Below are 18,766 nucleotides of genomic sequence, written 5' to 3'. Positions count from 1 at the left end.
ATATATATATATATATATATATATATATATATATATATATATATTTATTTATTTATTTATTTTTGTTTGTTTTTAGTGGAGACGGGGTTTCACTGTGTTGGCCAGGTTGGTCTTGAACTCCTGACCTCAAATGATCCACCTGCCTCAGCCTCCCAAAGTGCTAGGATTATAGGCATGAGCCACTGCACCAAGTCTCTTGTTATTTTAATCTTTCCAGAAAGACATGCTGGTGAAAACAGACCGAGGAGATTTAGTCCGTGGCTTAAGAGCTGGAAGAAGCTTCAATAGGGAGTGAACTGGTTTTTTCAGGTCTCCAGTGTTGAGGTCACACAAGTCAGGACCACGCTGGGCCTGAAAGCTTCATCTCATGTCAGTGATTTTGCACCTGGGACAGTCTCAAGGAACACTGAGCCCCTCTCCCTTCCTCTTATGGCTGCTTTGATCCTTTTTTTTTTTTTTTTTTTTTTTTTGAGATGGAGTCTCACTCTGTCACCCAGGCTAGAGGGCAGTGGCGTGATCTCAGCTCACTGCAACCTCTGCCTCTCAAGTTCAAGTGACTCTCTGCCTTAGCCTTCGGAGTAGCTGGGACTACAGGCACCCGTCACCATGCCCGGCTATTTTTTTTTTTTTTTTTTTTTTGGTATTTTTAGTGGAGACGGGTTTCAGCATGTGAGCCAGAATGGTCTCCATCTCCACCATGTCCGGCCTCCCAAAGTGCTGGGATTACAGGCATGAGCCACCGCGCCCCACCTACTTTTTGGCCTTTCTGAGAATGATTTGTGGCAAGGAAAAAAAATGCATTTCTCTTCCGGCAGAGCTGGTTCTAAACCATGTCATGAACTTGGCCGTTCGTCTTTGTTCATGTTGTAGATCTCAGCCTCTCTCTAGGATTTTTCATCCACTGCCTTAGCTTAAATAATCAGTGTTATTCCACCAAGCGATCCATTTCTCCCTCGGAGTCTGGAGCCTGCCCTCTACAGCTGCCTGGAGCATTTCTAAAACCAAACTCAGTACCTGCCCTCGGACGCTGGCTCCCACTCTCCTGCCTCTAGCTCTCCCGTCTCGGGCACGGCAGAGGCCCATAGCCCCTGATCTCACTGCTTCAGCACACGTCAATCCTTTTGTCCAGCAGCACCACACTTTTCTGCCTAAGAACTTTCTCTGGCAGCCAAAGCCCACTCAGCTCCTTGGGACTGGCTGGAAGTGCTGGGGAATTGACATTGGCCTGAGCAGTGTTCAACCAGCATCTGACAGGAGTTGGCTTTTTTTTTTTTTTTTTTTAATAGACAGAGTCTTGCTCTGTCACTAAGGCTAGAGTGCAGTGGCATGATCATAGCTCACTATAACCTCAAACTCTTGGGCTCAAGTGATCCTCCTACGCCAGCCTCCCAAGTAGCTAGGATTACAGGAGTGTGCCACCATGTCCGGCTAATTAAAAGAATTATTCTTTTCTCTAGAGATGAAGAGTCTCACTATATTTCCAAGGCTGATTTCGAACTCATGGCCTCAAGCAATTCTCCTACCTTAGCCTCCCAAAGTGCTTGGATTACAGGTGTGAGCCACTGCACCTGGCCAGGAGTTGGCATTTAAAGACCCAGCTCATGCCTGGTGCTGCAGCTCACGCCTGTAATCCCAGCACTTTGGGAGGCTGAGGTGGGAGGATAAATTGAGTTCAGATGTTCGAGACCAGACTGGGGCAACAAAGAGAGACCTCATCTCTACTAAAAATAAAAGAAAAAAAATTAGCTGGGTGTGATGGTAAACATCTGTAGTCCCAGCTACTTAGGAGGCTGAGGTGGGAGGATCACTGAACCTGGAAGTCAAGGTTGCAGTGGGCTGAAATTGCCACTTCACTCCAGCCTGGGTGACAGAGGAAGACTCTGTCTCAAAAAAAATAATAATAATAACATAAAATAAAACAAAGACCCGTCTCCCTTGAGTCATAGGTGGCACGTGTCTTACACCTGCTTGGAGTTCTCTGTGGGAAGAGCATTAAGCATCTGTTGCCAGAGGTGGTCACTGACTTCTACTTTTCCTGTGTCACTTCCCCACTCTCTGCTGACATTTCCTGGGCTTGTTTCCAAGATCAGTCACTAATACTGGAATCCCTGTCTCCGGTTCAAGAGAACTTAAACTAAGACACTTCCAAATAAGTCAGCCCTCCGGCAGAGCCCCGCCCTTGATGATTCTCCTGCCTCAGCCTCCCAAGTAGCTGGGACTACAGGTGCACGCCACCATGCCTGGCTAATTTTTGTATTTTTAGTAGAGACGGGGTTTCACCATGTTGGTCAGGCTGGTTTCGAACTCCTGATCTCAAGTGATCCATCCACCTCAGCCTCCCAAGTGCTGGGATTACAGGCATGAGCCACTGCACTCAGCCAATGTCACCTTACATTTGCTCTCCTTCCTATTTGTGCGGGCAGTGATTTCAGAGGACCCCCAAAGATGCCCTAACTCCTGGTCTTCACACCCTCTGTAACCCCCTCCCTTAGACTGTGAGCGAGACCCAGAGACTCACTTCTGAGGGACACAGAACAGCACAACATGAAGAATAGGATGTCACTTCTGAGATCAGTTTACAGAGACTGTGGCTTCTTCCATAACTTCTGTCTCTTTCTCCCCTGACTTTAACAGAAGACAGTTGCATCTCCATGGAGAGACCCATGTGGCAAGAAACTGATGTTTCCACCAGCCACCAGCCAGCAAGAACCTGTGGCTTCTGCCAACAGCTGCAGGAGTGAGCCTGAAAGCACATCCTCCCCCAGCCAACTCTTGAGATGACTGCAGCCCCAGCCAACGCCTTAACTGCCCAGGGGCCCCAGGCCAAGCAGGGCCAGATCCCTGATCCACAGAGCACAGAGGCAATGAGATAATAGATGTGCATTGTGTGAAGTTGCTGAGGTTTGGGGTAACTTGGTTGTTTTTTTTTTTTTTTTTTTTTTTAAATTAAAGACAGGGTTCTTTATGTTGCCCGGTCTGGTCTCGAACTCCTGAGCTCAAGGGATCTTCCTGCCTCAACCGCCCAAAGTGCTAGTATTATAGGCATGCACCACCATGCCTGGCTTTTGTTTTTTTGAGACAGGTTCTCACTCTGTCACCCAGGCTGGAGTGCAATGGCTTGGTCATGGCTCACTGCAGCCTCGATTTCTTGGGCTCTGGTGAACCTCCCACCTCAGTGTCCAGGGTAGCTGTGACGATAGGCACGCACCACCGCACCCAGTTAATTTTTTGTCTTTTCAGTAGAGATGGGGTTTTGCCATATTGCCCAGGGTGGTCTTGAACTCCTGGGTTCAAACGATCCTCCCAGAGTGTTGGAATGAGAGATGTGAGCCACCACACCCAGTCTGGGGTGACTTGTTACCCAGTAGTAGTTAACTAAAGCACCCTCTCACTTCCTTTCCCCCTCACTCTTGCTTCCCTTGAATAGGAACCCCCACAAAACTTTAGTGAGTGACCTTTTGCCTTGGGCTTTGTTTTCTAGGAAAACTGTCCCTAGTGACCTCCATATTAAACCAAAGAAACAGGCCGGGCGCGGTGGCTCAAGCCTGTAATCCCAGCACTTTGGGAGGCCGAGACGGGCGGATCACGAGGTCAGGAGATCGAGACCATCCTGGCTAATAACACGGTGAAACCCCGTCTCTACTAAAAAAAATACGAAAAACTAGCCGGGCGAGGTGGCGGGCACCTGTAGTCCCAGCTACTCAGGAGGCTGAGGCAGGAGAATGGCATAAACCTGGGAGGCGGAGCTTGCAGTGAGCCGAGATTGTGCCACCGCACTCCAGCCTGGGCGACAGAGCGAGACTCCGTCTCAAAAAACAAACAAACAAACAAACAAAAAACCAAAGAAACAAAACATCATTTTCAAAGTTAGCAATGATCATCCTTAAATATGTACCAATTTCTCCCAACTGGGGCTTCTGCTTCAGACCATCTGGGTCCTGCAGAATCATGCCACGAATGTGTTGGGGTTTTCGTACCAGCTCTGCACGCGGGTGACACTGCACACTCTGGGGCTCCCTGCAGCAGCCCGCAGCATCCCCCCAGAGAACCGTGAAGCCAAACTCTGGGCTGGAATCTGGCGACACCTGGATTCTGGATTCTCCCACCCATTTGCAGTGCTCTGCCCGTCGTATGACTAAGATGACTTCTTTCCAGTGATCAGGAAATAAAAGGCTTTTGATTTTTCAGCACGGAAGAGGTGGGGATGGGGGTGGGCCTGGCTTTCTGTGCCTGTTACTTTTCTTCTCTCTCACTCCCACAAACTGCTTCTAACCACCCTATTAAATACTAGATCCCCCCGCACACATCCCTCCAGGCTGAGCGGGAGTATGGAAATGAAGAGAAATTTTATGTCAAGCTGCTTTCCGGTGTGGGCTTTAATAAGATTGGGGGTAATAAGTGCCTTTGAGGATGGTTTGTGTTTTTGCGGCGCTCTGTTAGTGCAGGCGGTGATGCTGGTTCTATTCAAAACGCGCAGTGCAGCACAGCTGAATATCTATTTCTTCCCCCTGGCAAAAAAACAAAAACAAAAACAAAAAAACCTGGCTAAGAGAGACTCCACAGACGACACTCACGTCTCTCTCGTTTCACTCTGGAAGAGGAAAAGTGACTTTAATAAAAGGAAGTGTGAAAATTCTGAAATTCTCTTTCTAGAACCTTGGATGGGACTTCCGCTTCTCCTTGGACTACCTACAGACTTCAGCAGTGGCTCAGGACAGAGGAGCAGCATTGCCACGGAAGTCCCTGCTTATATCAAAGGTTCATCTCAAAGGGCATCTCCAGGAGACAGGCGGAGTGACGCACACAGCACCAGCACGCGTTTCCCCCAGTGAGAGTGCCCACTGGATCCTCTTCGCTAATAATAACCCTTCCAACTGAGCAATTACGCTGTGAGCACATTCCAGGGACTCATCAGGATATGAGAGGTTTTTGTCCTGCAACCTCCTACTTAGAATTGCAGCCATTTCAGACTGGGCACAGTGGCTCAGTCCTGTAATCCCAGCACTTTGGGAGGCCAAGGCAGGAGGACTGCTTGAGCCCAAGAGTTCGAAACAAGCCTGGGCAACATAGCAAACCCTGTCTCTATTAAAAAAAAAAAAAAAAAAAATTGCACCCATTTCGGGTTTCTTTTTTTTTTTTTTTTTTTTGAGATGGAGTCTCGCTCTATGGCCCAGGCTGTAGTGCAGTGGCGCGATCTTGGCTCACTCTGCTTCCTGGGTTCACGCCATTCTTCTGCCTCAGCCTCCCAAGTAGCTGGGACTACAGGCGCCTGCCACCACGCCTGGCTATTTTTTTGTATTTTTAGTAGAGACGGGGTTTCACCATGTTGGCCAGGACAGTCTCGATCTCTTGACCTTGTGATCCACTCGCCTCGGCCTCCCAACCATTTCAGATTTCAAGTTGAGCTTGGCTGACTCAAATCAATTGCCAAATCTGTGCCTGTTACTTTTCTTCTCTCTCACTCCTACAGGCTGCTTCTAAACATCCCATGAAATATTAGATCCCCCACTATACACATCCCCCAAGGCTTGCCAAAGAGGGTTCCTTTTAGCTTATCTTAGAATAATAGCACCCTGGATACCTCTGTGACCTCTGGTCACTTGCTGCCCTGATTTCCAACCTTATGGCTGCACAATGCCCTGTCCACCTGGTCAGTCATGAGGTCAGCACACCTGGGGACAGATCTGGCCAGGACAGAGCTGGTCACTTAACACACATTTTCTGAGCTTCTAAGGAGTGGATTAAAACACATTCGGTGTAGAAATAGATCAGGAGAGCAGCCAAACACACACAGCCTTGGTAAGTGCACAAAAAAGCTACAGCCCCAGGGGCATGGGGAAGGTGAAGGAGCTCCCTGGGGCATCTGAAAGATGGGGAATGGTGGTTTTAATAGGGGAAGGCAGCTAAGGGGTAAAGAGGCAGCACCCTACGTGAAATAGGCTAGGATGCGGACATCAGTGTCAGACCTGGGGTTCCAGTCCTGGTTCTGCCACTTAGGCACCTAGTGGCCTTGGGCAAGCGGCATAGCCCCTCAGGCTCAGTTCTGTTCCCTTGTAAGCAAGGACAATGCGGTCTACCACCAGCTGGGGATGATGATCAAAATAAAATCATTTCCATAAAGTTCTCAGCACAGTCTTTCTCATTTTACACACAAGGAAAATAAGGCTGCGAAGATGTATGCAACTGGTTTGTTTGGGGCTAGAGTGCCAGTCTGTCAGTCCTTCAAATTTAGTGTTTTCCCCCAGTATACGTTGCATTGAATGGTAATGGCTAACACTGAGTTCGGTGCTTAGCAAACAGGCCATTCGTTAAACATAGACAGACTCGTTGCCTGTTATTTCTCTTTTGGCGGCCAGAGAAATTGTGACCTTGGTGGCTCAGTCACTTGCGCCTTGCCACGTCCTCAGGGAAGGATGTAGACGGCATTGAGGGAAACCGACTATACCTCCTTCACCCCCATCTCCCTCCCTTCATCGGCTAAGTTGCTATGGGCACAAGCCCAGGAAGGGCAGGGGGCTGTTACAAACTTCAAACACGAAGAGTCTGAGCATGTATAAACAGCAAAGGAAGAAACGAAATTCGCTGCGTCCTCTAAGCCTGTCCCCACAGCATATTGGAGGAGGGTCGCGGGGGACGTGGAAGAGGAGGAGCTTTGGAGAGAAGATGCTTGTGCTTCCCCGGCTTTTCTTGGTATTTCTATTCGGGGCTTGGAGCTTCATCACATTTGGTTCCTGGCTGACTTTATACACTAAAAAATAACTCCCTTTTGCCTGACCATGGAGAGGGACTGCCAGGGGTGAGGGCAGCCCTGTCTGAGGCCAGAGGTCTGCCCACGTGGCGGATGAGGCAGGTGTGAGGCCAGCTTGAGCATATGGACCCATTTGTCTCGGGCTGCTGGCTGCCTGCCATTTCCTCCTCTCCACCCTTATTTGGAGGCCCTGACAGCTGAGCCACAAACAAACCAGGGGAGCTGGGCAGCAGCCAAGCGTCACCCTCTGTCTCCCCGCATGGGTACCAGCAACGAGGAGAAAGAATCCTGAGGCACGGTGGTGAGATAACCAAGGACTCTTTTTTACTCTTCTCACACCTTTGAAGTGGAAGCCTCTTGAGTCAAATCAGCAAGAATGCGGCTCTTGCAGCCGAGGGTCTGGGGGGCTGTTGGGGCTGCCCAAGGCAGAGGGGCTGTGACAAGCCCTGCGGGATGATAACTTTAAAAGGGCATCTCCTGCTGGCTTCTCACTTGGCTGCTTTATCGCTGCAAGTGACAGAATGGGGAGGGTTCTGTCTCTCCTGCATGCTTGGAGAGCTGGGGGGCTATAAAAAGAGGAGGCACTGGGCAGCTGGGAGACAGGGACGGACGTAGGCCAAGAGAGGGGAACCAGAGAGGAACCAGAGGGGAGAGACAGAGCAGCAAGCAGTGGATTGCTCCTTGACGACGCCAGCATGAGCTCCTTCTCCACCATCAGCGTGAGCTTCCTCCTTTTTCTGGCATTCCAGCTCCCAGGTCAGACCAGAGCTAATCCCATGTACAATGCCGTGTCCAACGCAGACCTGATGGATTTCAAGGTAGGGCCAGGAAAGCGGGTGCAGTCTGGGGCCAGGGGGCTTTCTGATGCTGTGCTCACGCCTCTTGATTTTCTCCAAGTCAATGAGGTTTATCCCTTTCCCTGTATTTTCCTTTTGTAAAGAATTTGCTGGACCATTTGGAAGAAAAGATGCCTTTAGAAGATGAGGTCGTGCCCCCACAAGTGCTCAGAGAGCAGAATGAAGAAGCGGGGGCTGCTCTCAGCCCCCTCCCTGAGGTGCCTCCCTGGACCGGGGATGTCAGCCCAGCCCAGAGAGATGGGGGTGCCCTTGGGCAGGGCCCCTGGGACTCCTCCGATCGATCTGCCCTCTTAAAAAGCAAGCTGAGGGCGCTGCTCACTGCCCCTCGGAGCCTGCGGAGATCCAGCTGCTTCGGGGGCAGGATGGACAGGATTGGAGCCCAGAGCGGACTGGGCTGTAACAGCTTCCGGGTAAGAGGAACTGGGGATGGAAATGGGATGGGATGGACACTACTGGGAGACACCCTCAGCAGGAAAGAGACCAATGCAGAAGCTCATTCTCTCTCAAGTTTCTGCCCCAACACTGTGAGTGCCCCATGGGTGTCAGGACATGCCATCTATTGTCCTTAGCTACAGTCTGCTGAGAAAATGCTTAAAAAAAAAAAAAAAAAAAGGCCGGGCACGGTGGCTCATGCCTATAATCCCAGCACTTTGGGAGGCCAAGGCAGGCGGATCATGAAATCAAGAGATCGAGACTATCCTGGCCAACATGGTGAAACCCCGTCTCTACTAAAAATACAAAAATTAGCTGGGCATGGTGGTGCTGGGTGCCTATAGTCCTAGCTACTCGGGAGGCTGAGGCAGGAGAATCACTTGAACCCAGGAGGCAGAGGTTGCAGTGAGCCAAGATTGCCCCACTGCACTCCAGCCTAGGTGATAGAGTGAGACTCTGTCTCAAAAAAAAAAAAAAAAAAAGAAGAAGCAACTGCCACTAGCACTGGGAAATTAAAATAGTCATAGGGCCAAGTTATCTTTGCATGGCTGATTAGCAGCTCATGTTCCTCCCCAGAATTGCAAGATCCTGAAGGGCTCAATTGAAATTTACTCTGATGAGTAACTTGCTTATCAATTCATGAAGTTCAGAGGGTCATCAGGCTGGGGTGGGGGCCGGTGGGAAGCAGGTAGTCAGTAATCAAGTTCAGAGGATGGGCACACTCATACATGAAGCTGACTTTTCCAAGACAGCCAGGTCACCAAGCCAGATATGTCTGTGTTCTCTTTGTAGTACCGAAGATAACAGCCAGGGAGCACAAGGAGGGCTGGGCCTTGGGACAGACGGCAAGAGGTTCCTGCCCGCTGGGGTCTCTCCTGCATTCGTGTCATCTCGTTGTCATGGAGTTGTGATCATCCCATCCAAGCTGCAGCTTCCTGTCAACACTTCTCACATCTTACACTAACTGTAGATAAAGTGGTGTGATGGTGGCTTCCTTGCCTCTCCCACCCCATGCATTAAATTTTAAGGTAGAACCTCACCTGTTACTGAAAGTGGTTTGAAAGTGAATAAACTTCAGCACCATGGACGGAAGACAAATGCCTGCGTTGGTGTGATTTCTTCTTGGGGAAGAGAATTCAGGCCGATATTCCTTGTCATTTTACTCTTTGTCAGAGAACAGAATGCTGAGGTTTTCTTATTCCTTTCATTTCACCCTCCTTTTTTGGTGGGTGGTTGGGGAGGCCTCAAATTCCACTTAGTGCTTTTTGGTTAAGGGGGTTTTTGTTGTTTTTGGGGGGAACATTCAGAAAATGAGAGTATTAATTAGATTTCCTCTGATACATTTCAAGAGAGTTAGGTGCTACAGCTAAGTTAATGGCACTTTTAGTTTTGAAAAGAGTAGGCAGAGTGTTGAGCTTAAAAGCTGAGTAGGCTGGGTGTAGTGGCTCACTCCTGTAATCCCAGCATTTTGGGAGGCCAAGGTGGGCAAATCACCTGAGCCCAGGAGTTCAAGGCCAGCCTGAGCAATAAAGACCTCATCTCTACAAAAAATTTAAAAATTAGCCAGGCGTGGTGATGTGCACCGGCAGTTCCAGCTATTCAGGAGGCCAAGGTGGGAGGATGGCTTAAGCCTGGGAGGCGGAGGCTGCAGCGAGCTGGTATCGTGCCACTGCACTCCAGCCTGGGTGACAGAATGAGACTTGTCTCAAAAAAATAATGAAAACCGAGCAAAGTGAAGAAAAGTTTGCCATGCAGACAAACTGCGAGTTCATGTACCTTTTGTGTACTAACAAGTATTTGGAAAACAGCCATAGTCTTTGCCTAATTTGGGTCCAAAGGGCCTGGACTTGTATTTTATTAAGATAAGAGCTGCTGGAGAAGAGGCAGCCTTTCTGTATCTGCTCCTGAAAAGGGTATTTGCTCTGAGCACACACCACCAGGCAATAAATTCACCTTAAACAGAGTTAACTGTTTTCCCACCTGTTACCCCCATGGACCCCAACCTCCTCATCAGATCCTATGACACTCTAACACCCCACACCCACACATGCCCCTGTGCCTTTATTTCTGCTGTTCCTTCCACCTGGGGTGTCCTTCTTCCGGTCCTCCTGAAGACACTGTACTGATTCCTTAAGGCTCATGTGAACACTTCTTTCCTGATACCTCGTGCCTAGTAACAATGAGTCTCTTGGTAGGCAGTGTTGCACACATAACCGTTATAATAGCACACAACACGAATTGCCCATGTGCAATTTCTTGTGTCTATGTCCCTAGACTGCAAGCTCTTTGAGGGCAAATGCCCCTTCGGCACTCTCAGAGTTGATGCCCCATAAATGTTGGTCAAATTGCCTTGGTCTTGTCCAGAAATTGGGAAAAGAGGAAACAAAGTAGCAACTTGCTCCTTGCAGAGGAAAGTCGGAGACCCCCAGTGAACTGATGGCAAGGGGTGGAGGTCGGGGGAGAGCCTCATCTAACCACCTCCAATCAAAATGTTCTCTACCTGGACTTTAAATACCAGGACCAGGGGGCAGAGAATGACAAGGATGAAAGTAAGAGAGACAGGAGACAGCACTGGCCCAAACCTGGCTCCTGAGGTCTGCGATGGTGATATGGGTTGCTAGGAGGGGAAGTAGCCCATTCCCAAGGTGTCACCGTAACACAGGGAGTTCTCATTGAATGGAACGGACTGAAAAATGACAAAAACACAAGGCAGAAAACGCCCCTGGGACTTACAGAACACGTGGGGATGGGTGCAGGAGCTGAACTGGCTGCGACCACTGATGGAATGGCCACTTCTGTCACTATGGAATGATGACTTGAAGCAGATCAGACAGAGACAGAGGCCATGCTTCTTGCAAAACCAAAAGCAAGGGAACAAAAAGCAATGGCAGATGGCGGTGACAGAAGCTGGCCACGGGGCTTCACCTCTCCAGACCCACAGCAATTTCACTTCTTCGGGTTGGACATCAGGGCAATCTGTTTGGTGGGGCAAATTCCTAAACACCATGAAGAAACAGAATGGATTCCCCATCTGCTGCTCCGGGACGCGGCTGCTAGCAGGAGATGATTTCCAGAGAGGATCAGGAAGAGTGTTCATCTGAAGGGAGAAACAGACATCGGTGACTTCTGCTAAGAGCCACAGGATGAAATCCGTTCTCATTAAGGTCGCTGCCTAGTACAGAGAAGTGGACCCCCATGAATGAAGAGGCCCCCTGCCCAGCTGCACAGGGAGAGCTCTGAGACTCGGAAACTATGTCCTAGTGCAATTTTCACACATCAGAAAGAGGGGGAGTAAAATACAACCCAACTATCCCTTGAAAGAAAGAGCAGCATGGAGACAAGAGGCTAAAGGAGACAGAAGACATTTTATTCTGACATGTTAGGGTTACAATGAGAACTCCCAAGTTCCAAAGTTTCAAATAAAAATAGCATTTTACAAATTAAAAAAAATACAATTTATATACACAGTGGAATTAGCTAACATCATACAAACAGTGCAAACAGAAAAAAGGAAGCTGACTGCGGCAATGGCCAAGGTCTGCAGAGCCGTGGGGCAATACGGCACATCAACACTGCAGGGCTGGCGAGGCCACCGTGGGCCTCTCGAAAGGCTTTCCTGTCACCCAGGGTCATGTCAGTGGGTAATTCTGCATCACCAGTGCCATACAGTGGACTGGGTCCAGAAAGTGTCCCTTCCAGCTGGGAGCTGTTAAGTTAATCAAGGTCAGCAGCAAATCATCCCTCAGCACAAGGTCCCACAGCCAGGGCCGGGGACCCACTGGCCCCACTCCCTGATCACCTCGCCTAGGAGTCATGGAACACCGAGCTGGAGACAAACACAAACACCACCTCTGGCCACCGGCAGGCTCCCCATCCGCGGATCTGCCTTACTGAGGCGCCTGATCGCTGGGTGGTGGGGCGGCTAATGGGTGAGGTGCTGAAAAGGCTGGTTTCTAATGGACAGAAATGGAAGGAGCGAGGCTCACAGTTGATTTGTCACGAGTGGAGAAGTTGTTGTCTTTGGGCTTATCTGGAAAGGGCAGATGCAGAGAGAGGAGAACAGGAAACCACGTGCCTCTGCATGGGGCTGGGTTTGGGGCCTCCTTGGCAGCCGTCCAGTCAGTTTACGGGAGGGAGGTATTCGCATTCTACTGTCTATCTCTGGGCTAAACTGATGGGAACAAAATATCTGGTGACTTAAACACAACAGGATGTGCACGAGGGATGAATTCCAGCAACATTCACCAGGGCAGCCTCGAGGCAGGCGGCTGCTGATCCAGCCCTCGAGAGGCCGGGGTCCTCCTGCAGGGCGTTAGCTCTGCCAGCTCTGGGAAGGGGCGGGGAGAGGGAATGAAGTGTCTGTGACAGGTGATCACACCATTCTCCTGACTTGGACAATTGGCTTCCTTCTTAATAAAAGGAAGAAATAACGTGATCAAGCTCTGAACACTGCCATAAAACACAGCAGCAGCTGGCCAAACAGTCACATTTAAGTAAGAATTGCCTTTTGGGTCCTTGTGATGTCCTGCACTATTTCCTGGGAGTATCATCCCCGTTTCACAAGCCAGGTGCATTCTGGGAAGCAGAAACATTTAGAAGTCAAAGCAATTTTGGTCGGAGTGGTAAGAAAATGGGGGAAATGGAGGGGCCACAGTCAGCTGGAAAAAGACCTCGAAGCAGCCCTGTCTTTGGAGTGGAATTATTCCCTAGAGTGTGCTGAGTGCAAGATCTGGACCGGCAGAGCCAGGACTGACGCCCACCCCAGGGTGAAAGGCAGCCTTGGCCAAGGAGGTCGCCCAGGGCTGGGCCTGAGAGAGCTGTGCTGCCAGGGCCGGGTGCCGAGGCCCGTGGGCAACCTCCACGATTTTGAAAAAAGCTAAACGTAAATGAAGACCATCTTGAGCCAAAGCACGCCTGCCCCAGGGATGCCTGCTGGAACGGAGATGCCATGGAGAAGGTGGGGGAAGATAAGTGCAAATACCCGATGCCCAGATGCTCACTTTGGGTGCCTAGTCAGAGGGGGCCAGCCAGCCTGGAGAAGAATGACGTCACTGAACGATGGGGTGGTTCCCATGCTTCACGCGAAACCTTCAGGCATGTGCTGGCAGGAAGCATCCTCCCCACGCACCCTCCCTGCGGCGCGGAGGCCCTCCTGAAGGGCCTCTGTATGTAAGCTTGGGACGGCTAGTGCAGGGGGGAGAGAGGTGTTTGTGAAGCGCAGACACCCTCTTCCTCGAACAGGCCATCTGCGTTATCATAGCGCGCACCTTTCAGTGGTCACTGGCTCAGAAGTGCTTCCTTTCTACCTTGGAAAAAAATGGCACCATTCCCCAGAGTTCAGTGAAGCTGCTTTACACCTAGGAGTGCCCTGCTTTCAGCTAACTTTGGTGGGTGATGCCAAGATCCTCTGAGCTCTGCCTGCTTCAGCAGGAAGACGGAGATCAAAACTTAAGGAAATGAAAAGGGTCTGGGTAGCAACGTGTTACTGGGAGACTGGGAATAACCTGCAGATGGAGAGAAAGCTGAAATGTTAAGAACTAGGGTAGATGTAAATCTGATCCTATTATCAGATTGACCATCGGGGGTTATTAGTGTGATTTTAATGCTTTGTATTTCTGGTGGGTGGTGGTTCTAAGGAGAGTCAAACCACAGGGGCAAGACCAGAGCCTCTGCCCACACCCAGGAGTACAGTGTTTCCCTTAAAACCAACCAGCGAGGATGCCGTGTTCGGAGTCCCAAACAAGGGAAGGTCTCTCTAAAATACGGAGAATTTTCTCAGTGCCCAATTCCTAAATCTAGTCATGAACTGAAAGTTGTCACTGGCGTCTCCCCAGCTTTTGCCTTGGCCAAGTCCCTCTCACACATTTAAGGCAACAGCCGGGTTCTCTAGGAAAGTAGCGAAGACGGCCAGGAACATGGCTCGGAGTGCAGCCCGGGGCCCGCCTGATTCCACCTCTGCTTCTGGCTCTGGTGGGGCCGGGGTGGGCCTGTGCCAACACTGGAGGGTGGGAACACAGGGAGCAGGAAGTGGGAAGATCCTTGCTGGGGAAGTCAGAATCTAAGTCCAAGCTCTGACGGTTCAAAACCACCCCCAGGACCTCTGACCAGCAAGGTGTCCGATGACTCCAGGCTTTCTGAGTGGGTGACTGGGAATCTTCCATGCCCCGGAACAGCCCCAGCTGCTGTGCCAGCCGGAGCGAGCATAAGCTGCCTCCCCAGGCAGCCCCGGGAGAGGGCGGGCTGGGCCGTCAGATGGTCTGGTAGTGCTGCCTCAGCCGGGCCTGCAGAAATTCAGAGGTCAGGTTGTGCCGTGTGACGATCCCGACGATCTAGGGCAAGGAGAAGAAGGCCTGAGTCACCTTCAGGGTAAAACCCACTGGTAAGAAGAGGAATGAGAGGAGCCGGCCCCGTTAGTTTGTCACAGAATGCGGAGGCCTGGATAGTGCAGAGTCAGACACACAGCTTGACTGGGATAAACAGATAACGAAGGCTCACATACTGGAGGCCGAGGGAACAAGGTTAGCTCCAAAAAGGGCTTGGGCCAGCTGGCATCTGAACTAAAATGTCCTTCCACAGGGCACATTCTCAGCGCTCAGCTCCCATCATGACCAGCCTGCTTCACAGATGTGCAAGTGGTGGGGCCCCTGAAGTCTCCTGAGATTATGACCCCTGCCACGCCTCATACTCACCACCTTGCTAAGTAACCTACGGGAGTCATTTGTTACAGGTCATTACAGGGGTTCCCACGTGTCACTGTTGTTGGGAACTCCAAAGTCACGTCATAAACTATGTTAGGACTCTGTCAGTGTAGTTGGCAATTACATTTCCAGGGACATAAGTTAACCTACTGTAACAAAACCTGTGTAAGTATGCACTATGCATGCCAGGGTCGTGCCACACAGAAGACTGAGGTCGGACACGGTGGCGCACACCTGTAATCCCAGCACGTTGGGAGGCCAAGGGAGGTGAATCACTTGAGCTCAGGAGTTCAAGACCAGCCTGGGCAACATGGTGAAATCCTGTCTCTACCATAAATACAAAAATTAGCTGAGGCATGGTGGCACATGCCTGTGGTCCCAGCTACTCAGGAGGCTGAGGTGGGAGGACTACTTGAGCCTAGAAGGATGAAGCTGCAGTGAGCCGAGATCTTGCCACTGCACTCCAGCCTGGGTGACAGAGTGAGACCCTGTCTCAAAACAATAGCAACAACAACAAAAGACTGAGAGGGTGGCCTTGAAAAGTTACCACAGCTACCGCTACAGGGTAGGGATGAGGGTTTGCTTTTTGCTCATATGTGTTTTTGTATTTTCCTACAATGACATAATATTTGTGTAACAAGAAAATAATGAAGTTCTAAAAAGAAAAAAAGGAAACTCTGCAGCAATCATTACTAGGTGTTTTATATCTTTGTAAAACTCAAAGTACTTTGCTTGAAATTATCTCATCTAATGTGCGAATCCCCACACAGGTGGAGAACCAAGGAACACAAGTGGTCCGGAGGGAAGAGCAGCATTTCCGGAGGAAGACACAGCCTGGGGGAGGCGGGGCTCTGGCCGGAAAGGACAGCCAGTGGGACGCTGGTGCCATCTGCTGGCAGGCAGGGGAAAGGGTCCCGAGTGTGTAGAAGCCAAGCAGGGTTCAAAGCCACAGTGTTGGGCCACCCTCTCCCCTCCTAGTGGGACGCCTACATTTCTGGTGAGAAGCCTGGGTGCACAAACAGCACCTGGCTGGGGGATCCTTTCTCAAAGGTGGGGGCAGGGCCAGGGCCTCACTCACTTCTCCCACGGCATTCACCACGGGCAGGTGGCGCAGGCCCATCGTTCTGAACAGGTTGAAGACTTGGGAGACGTGGGTGTTGGGCGAGACGGTGAAAGGCGAAGGGTTCATGTATGGGGTGACATCCTGCAAAGAGACCGTGTGTCACCGGCTGCCTGAGATGCCAACAACGCAAAGAGGAAGCTCCACATGGGACAGGCTAGGGTGGCCCTTCTCACCACGATCATGCGCGGGTTGAGCAGCGTCAGATCCAGGTCGTGGATGTCGGGGTACCGCGGGTAGTCCTCGGCCATCTCGGCGTAGGAGAGGCGCGGCTGGCTGGCGCTCTGCAATTCCAACCCAGACACTGTCCGTGCTCGGGCAGCAGTGGCCAGCGGGGTCACCCGAGAGCCCCTTCCCTTGATGCCTGAATATGCCCAGCTCTGGGCTGCTGAGGCAGGTGGCACAGCAGCAGCAGGCACTCCAGGGTGAGAGCTCTCCAGTCAAACCCAGTCCTTGGCCAAGTCCTAGCTGTGGCACCCTGGGCCGTCCCCTGATCTCTCTGCACTCCCTTTCTTCCTGATTCATGAGGCGCAAATGGCTTATTTGGAAGTTTAAGTGAGAAAGCGCTAAGTGGCTGGGGGGGTAAATCTGTCCCCCCACTGAAAGATATGGCCAAGTCCTAAGCCCTAGAACCTATGAATGCGACCTTTCTAGAAACAGGGTCTCTGCAGATGTGACCAAGTTCAGATAAGCCCATGCTGGATTAGGGTGGGCCCCAAATCCAGTGACAAGTGTCCTTAGGGAAAGGAGAGAAGATACACAGGAGAACGCCTTGTGATGACAGTGGTGAGGATGGGGGCTGCATTCAGAGTCAGGAGCAACAAGGACTGCAGGCAATTCCCATGAGCTAGGAAGGTGCAAGGACAGCACCTCTCCCAGAGCCAGGGAGCACTGCCCTGGTGACAACTGGATTTTGTACTTCTGGCCTTGAACTAGGAAGGAATAAATTGCTGTTGTTTCTCGCCACCCGGCTGTGGCAACTCCTCCCGTAAGTCCACTCTGTACTTCTTGCCTTGCATTCAGCTTTCCCTACAGCACTGTTTATGGCCTGCCGGGCAGCGCCCAACCCCTCAAGCTTCATCAGGCCTGGCCTGGCTGATTTCTGCCTTGGAGAGACTTACCGACTGGCTTTCAGAGTAACAAACTCCTCGGACAAGCAGGGTGACAAGCTGCGACCGAAGGATCAGGCCGTGGAATGTCAGAGGGCGGAAGCGCTCCTCCATGGTCCAGTCTTCACTCGGGGACTGGTCAGGGTATAGGTTGGGGTAGGGAGTGTATCTGTTACACAAAAACCAGATGCTGCCTGGGATACCCTCAGCGGGAGCTCTTCTGAGCCATGTCCCCAGCCTGCTCCCCATCCAACTTTCCCAGGAAACTCAGGAGCCACCTCACAACATCTGAGCCAAGGGCTGACCCCGCTGCCGTGTAGCCCTGCGGGCAGCGGGGGCCGCGCCTGGCTCTCACCTCCTCTCCAGCATCTGCTGCAGGAGGTCCTCCTTCTCGGCCTGCTCCTCAGAGGCGATGTGCTCATCACACATGTTCCGCAGCTCGCTGGAGGGGTAGGACTTCATGGACTGGCTCCGTTTGCGCTGCTCGCCGGCCCGGGTGAGGATGCTGGATTTCTGTGGGTGGGGAGAACACAGGCTACTGCGTGTGGGCAAACGAACACAGCAGCACTGATGGAGCTTGAGGATTTGGGTGACGGGGGGGTCAGAGGCACATCCGGATGCAGGAACTTAAAGGGGTTGAGGTTCAAAGAAGTGGCTTGGGCTGGTGGTTCAAAGGAGTCTGAACCCTAGGACCTGGCTGCAGCCTCTGTGGTTTCATCTGGGAAGAGCAGCCTGATTCTCCAGAGGGGAACAACATCCTGTCTTCATAGAACTGCCAATCAACTTGCCTGCCCCCAAAGCCAAGGAGTGGCACACGACCCAAGTGAGGCAACGGGATGCCCCCTCTCCCTGGATTCTGAATCGGAATCAAGAGGAACCCAGGGCCGGTGCTCCTTCCTCCTGGTACCCGAGGGGTGTCTGCTAGACCCTTCACCTGGTCCCCACAGCACATGGGTTCTGGTCCTTCAGCTTTCTCGGCTGTCCTGAGCTTTCCTGTGGATTTCCTTCTCTTTCTTAAGTAGGTCCAAGTCCATTTTTGTTGTTGGCATCTCTAGAACTTATCCTGATACTCTCACACGTAAATAATAAACCATGAAAGCTGCTGACTTGAAAAACAGATCTATCCATATGCTCACTGCGGCAGGAACGCACACACGTCTTCATGGCCTGATAAAGCTGCCCCTGCTGTCAAATCTACTCTCCCTGTCGCATGTGATGAGAACAGTGCCAACTTCCCGAGAGCTGGCTGGGCAAAGCACTAAGCCGCGTGAGACGGGACCGCTTGTCTCTCACCCGCCTTTCCTCTCATGCCGTTTTCTTTACCTTGAACTTGATATTGTTGCTGATGAGCTGGTTGCCCTTCATGAACTCCTTCTCGTTGCCGCGGTTCTCTGTGACCACCGGGAAGGCGTGGTGGACCGTGGTGCGCAGGATGCTCACCAGAGACTGGATGCGGGTGTGCGGGTAGACGTAGGTCAGGTTGGGCTCCATGATGTCGCTGGCTCTCAGCCTGGGGGAGGAGGGCAAGTCATCCAGCCTTGTGACAGCGCCCGCAGGCCCCTGGGAGTAAGCTGTGCTGGCTCTTCAGCCCTGCTCAGACCACGCGGGGAGCTCCCTTCTGAACTGCTCCAGCCCTCCCTCAAACCCAGTGCATTCCTTTGTACTTCTATCCCCCACACATGCTGTTCCCCGCACCTGGAATGTCCTTCCCTGCTGTGCCAGGCTGATGGGCCCTGGCTCATCCCTCAACTAAACAGCAACATCCCCTCACCAGGAAGTCCTGCTGCTGGTCCAGGGGCTGG

General features: G+C 51.5%; 2 protein-coding genes and 1 long non-coding RNA gene across 5 annotated transcripts in view; 1 reads left to right on the top strand and 2 right to left on the bottom strand.

The window, feature by feature from the left end:
* Window positions 1-7,047: 7,047 nt before the first annotated feature.
* Window positions 7,048-9,293, bottom strand: LOC112617691. Its single transcript, XR_003117950.1, has 3 exons — window positions 9,078-9,293; window positions 8,766-9,001; window positions 7,048-7,694 (listed from the first exon to the last, which is right to left on the bottom strand). It is a non-coding gene; the product is annotated as an uncharacterized LOC112617691 (long non-coding RNA).
* Window positions 7,350-9,135, top strand: NPPA (natriuretic peptide A). Of its 2 annotated transcripts, XM_025373836.1 has the most exons (3): window positions 7,351-7,566; window positions 7,689-8,015; window positions 8,830-9,135. In XM_025373836.1, exons 1-3 carry the CDS (start codon window positions 7,444-7,446, stop codon window positions 8,839-8,841), a joined length of 462 nt encoding a protein of 153 aa, XP_025229621.1. In that variant the 5' UTR covers window positions 7,351-7,443; the 3' UTR covers window positions 8,842-9,135. The 2 variants fall into 2 exon arrangements, with proteins under 2 accessions (XP_025229571.1, XP_025229621.1); XM_025373786.1 differs by lacking the exon at window positions 8,830-9,135 and having other exon boundaries at window positions 7,350-7,566; window positions 7,689-8,202.
* A 2,095-nt stretch (window positions 9,294-11,388) lies between the features above and the next one.
* Window positions 11,389-18,766, bottom strand: part of CLCN6 (chloride voltage-gated channel 6) — a 39,196-nt gene continuing 31,818 nt past the window's right edge. For both annotated transcript variants that reach the window (XM_025373567.1, XM_025373626.1), the window contains 6 exons: window positions 18,288-18,474; window positions 17,320-17,477; window positions 16,977-17,133; window positions 16,032-16,139; window positions 15,814-15,939; window positions 11,389-14,366 (listed from right to left, as the gene is read on the bottom strand). In XM_025373567.1, coding sequence (XP_025229352.1) covers window positions 14,286-14,366; window positions 15,814-15,939; window positions 16,032-16,139; window positions 16,977-17,133; window positions 17,320-17,477; window positions 18,288-18,474 — 817 coding nt within the window. In that variant the 3' untranslated portion in view covers window positions 11,389-14,285. The remainder of the gene's footprint in view (window positions 14,367-15,813; window positions 15,940-16,031; window positions 16,140-16,976; window positions 17,134-17,319; window positions 17,478-18,287; window positions 18,475-18,766) is intronic.

This window comes from Theropithecus gelada, chromosome 1, assembly GCF_003255815.1.
Source record: "Theropithecus gelada isolate Dixy chromosome 1, Tgel_1.0, whole genome shotgun sequence".
NCBI classification, from domain to species: Eukaryota; Metazoa; Chordata; class Mammalia; order Primates; family Cercopithecidae; genus Theropithecus; species Theropithecus gelada.
Note: the sequence above shows the minus strand (reverse complement) of the source record. Positions and strands in the feature narration are given on the sequence as shown.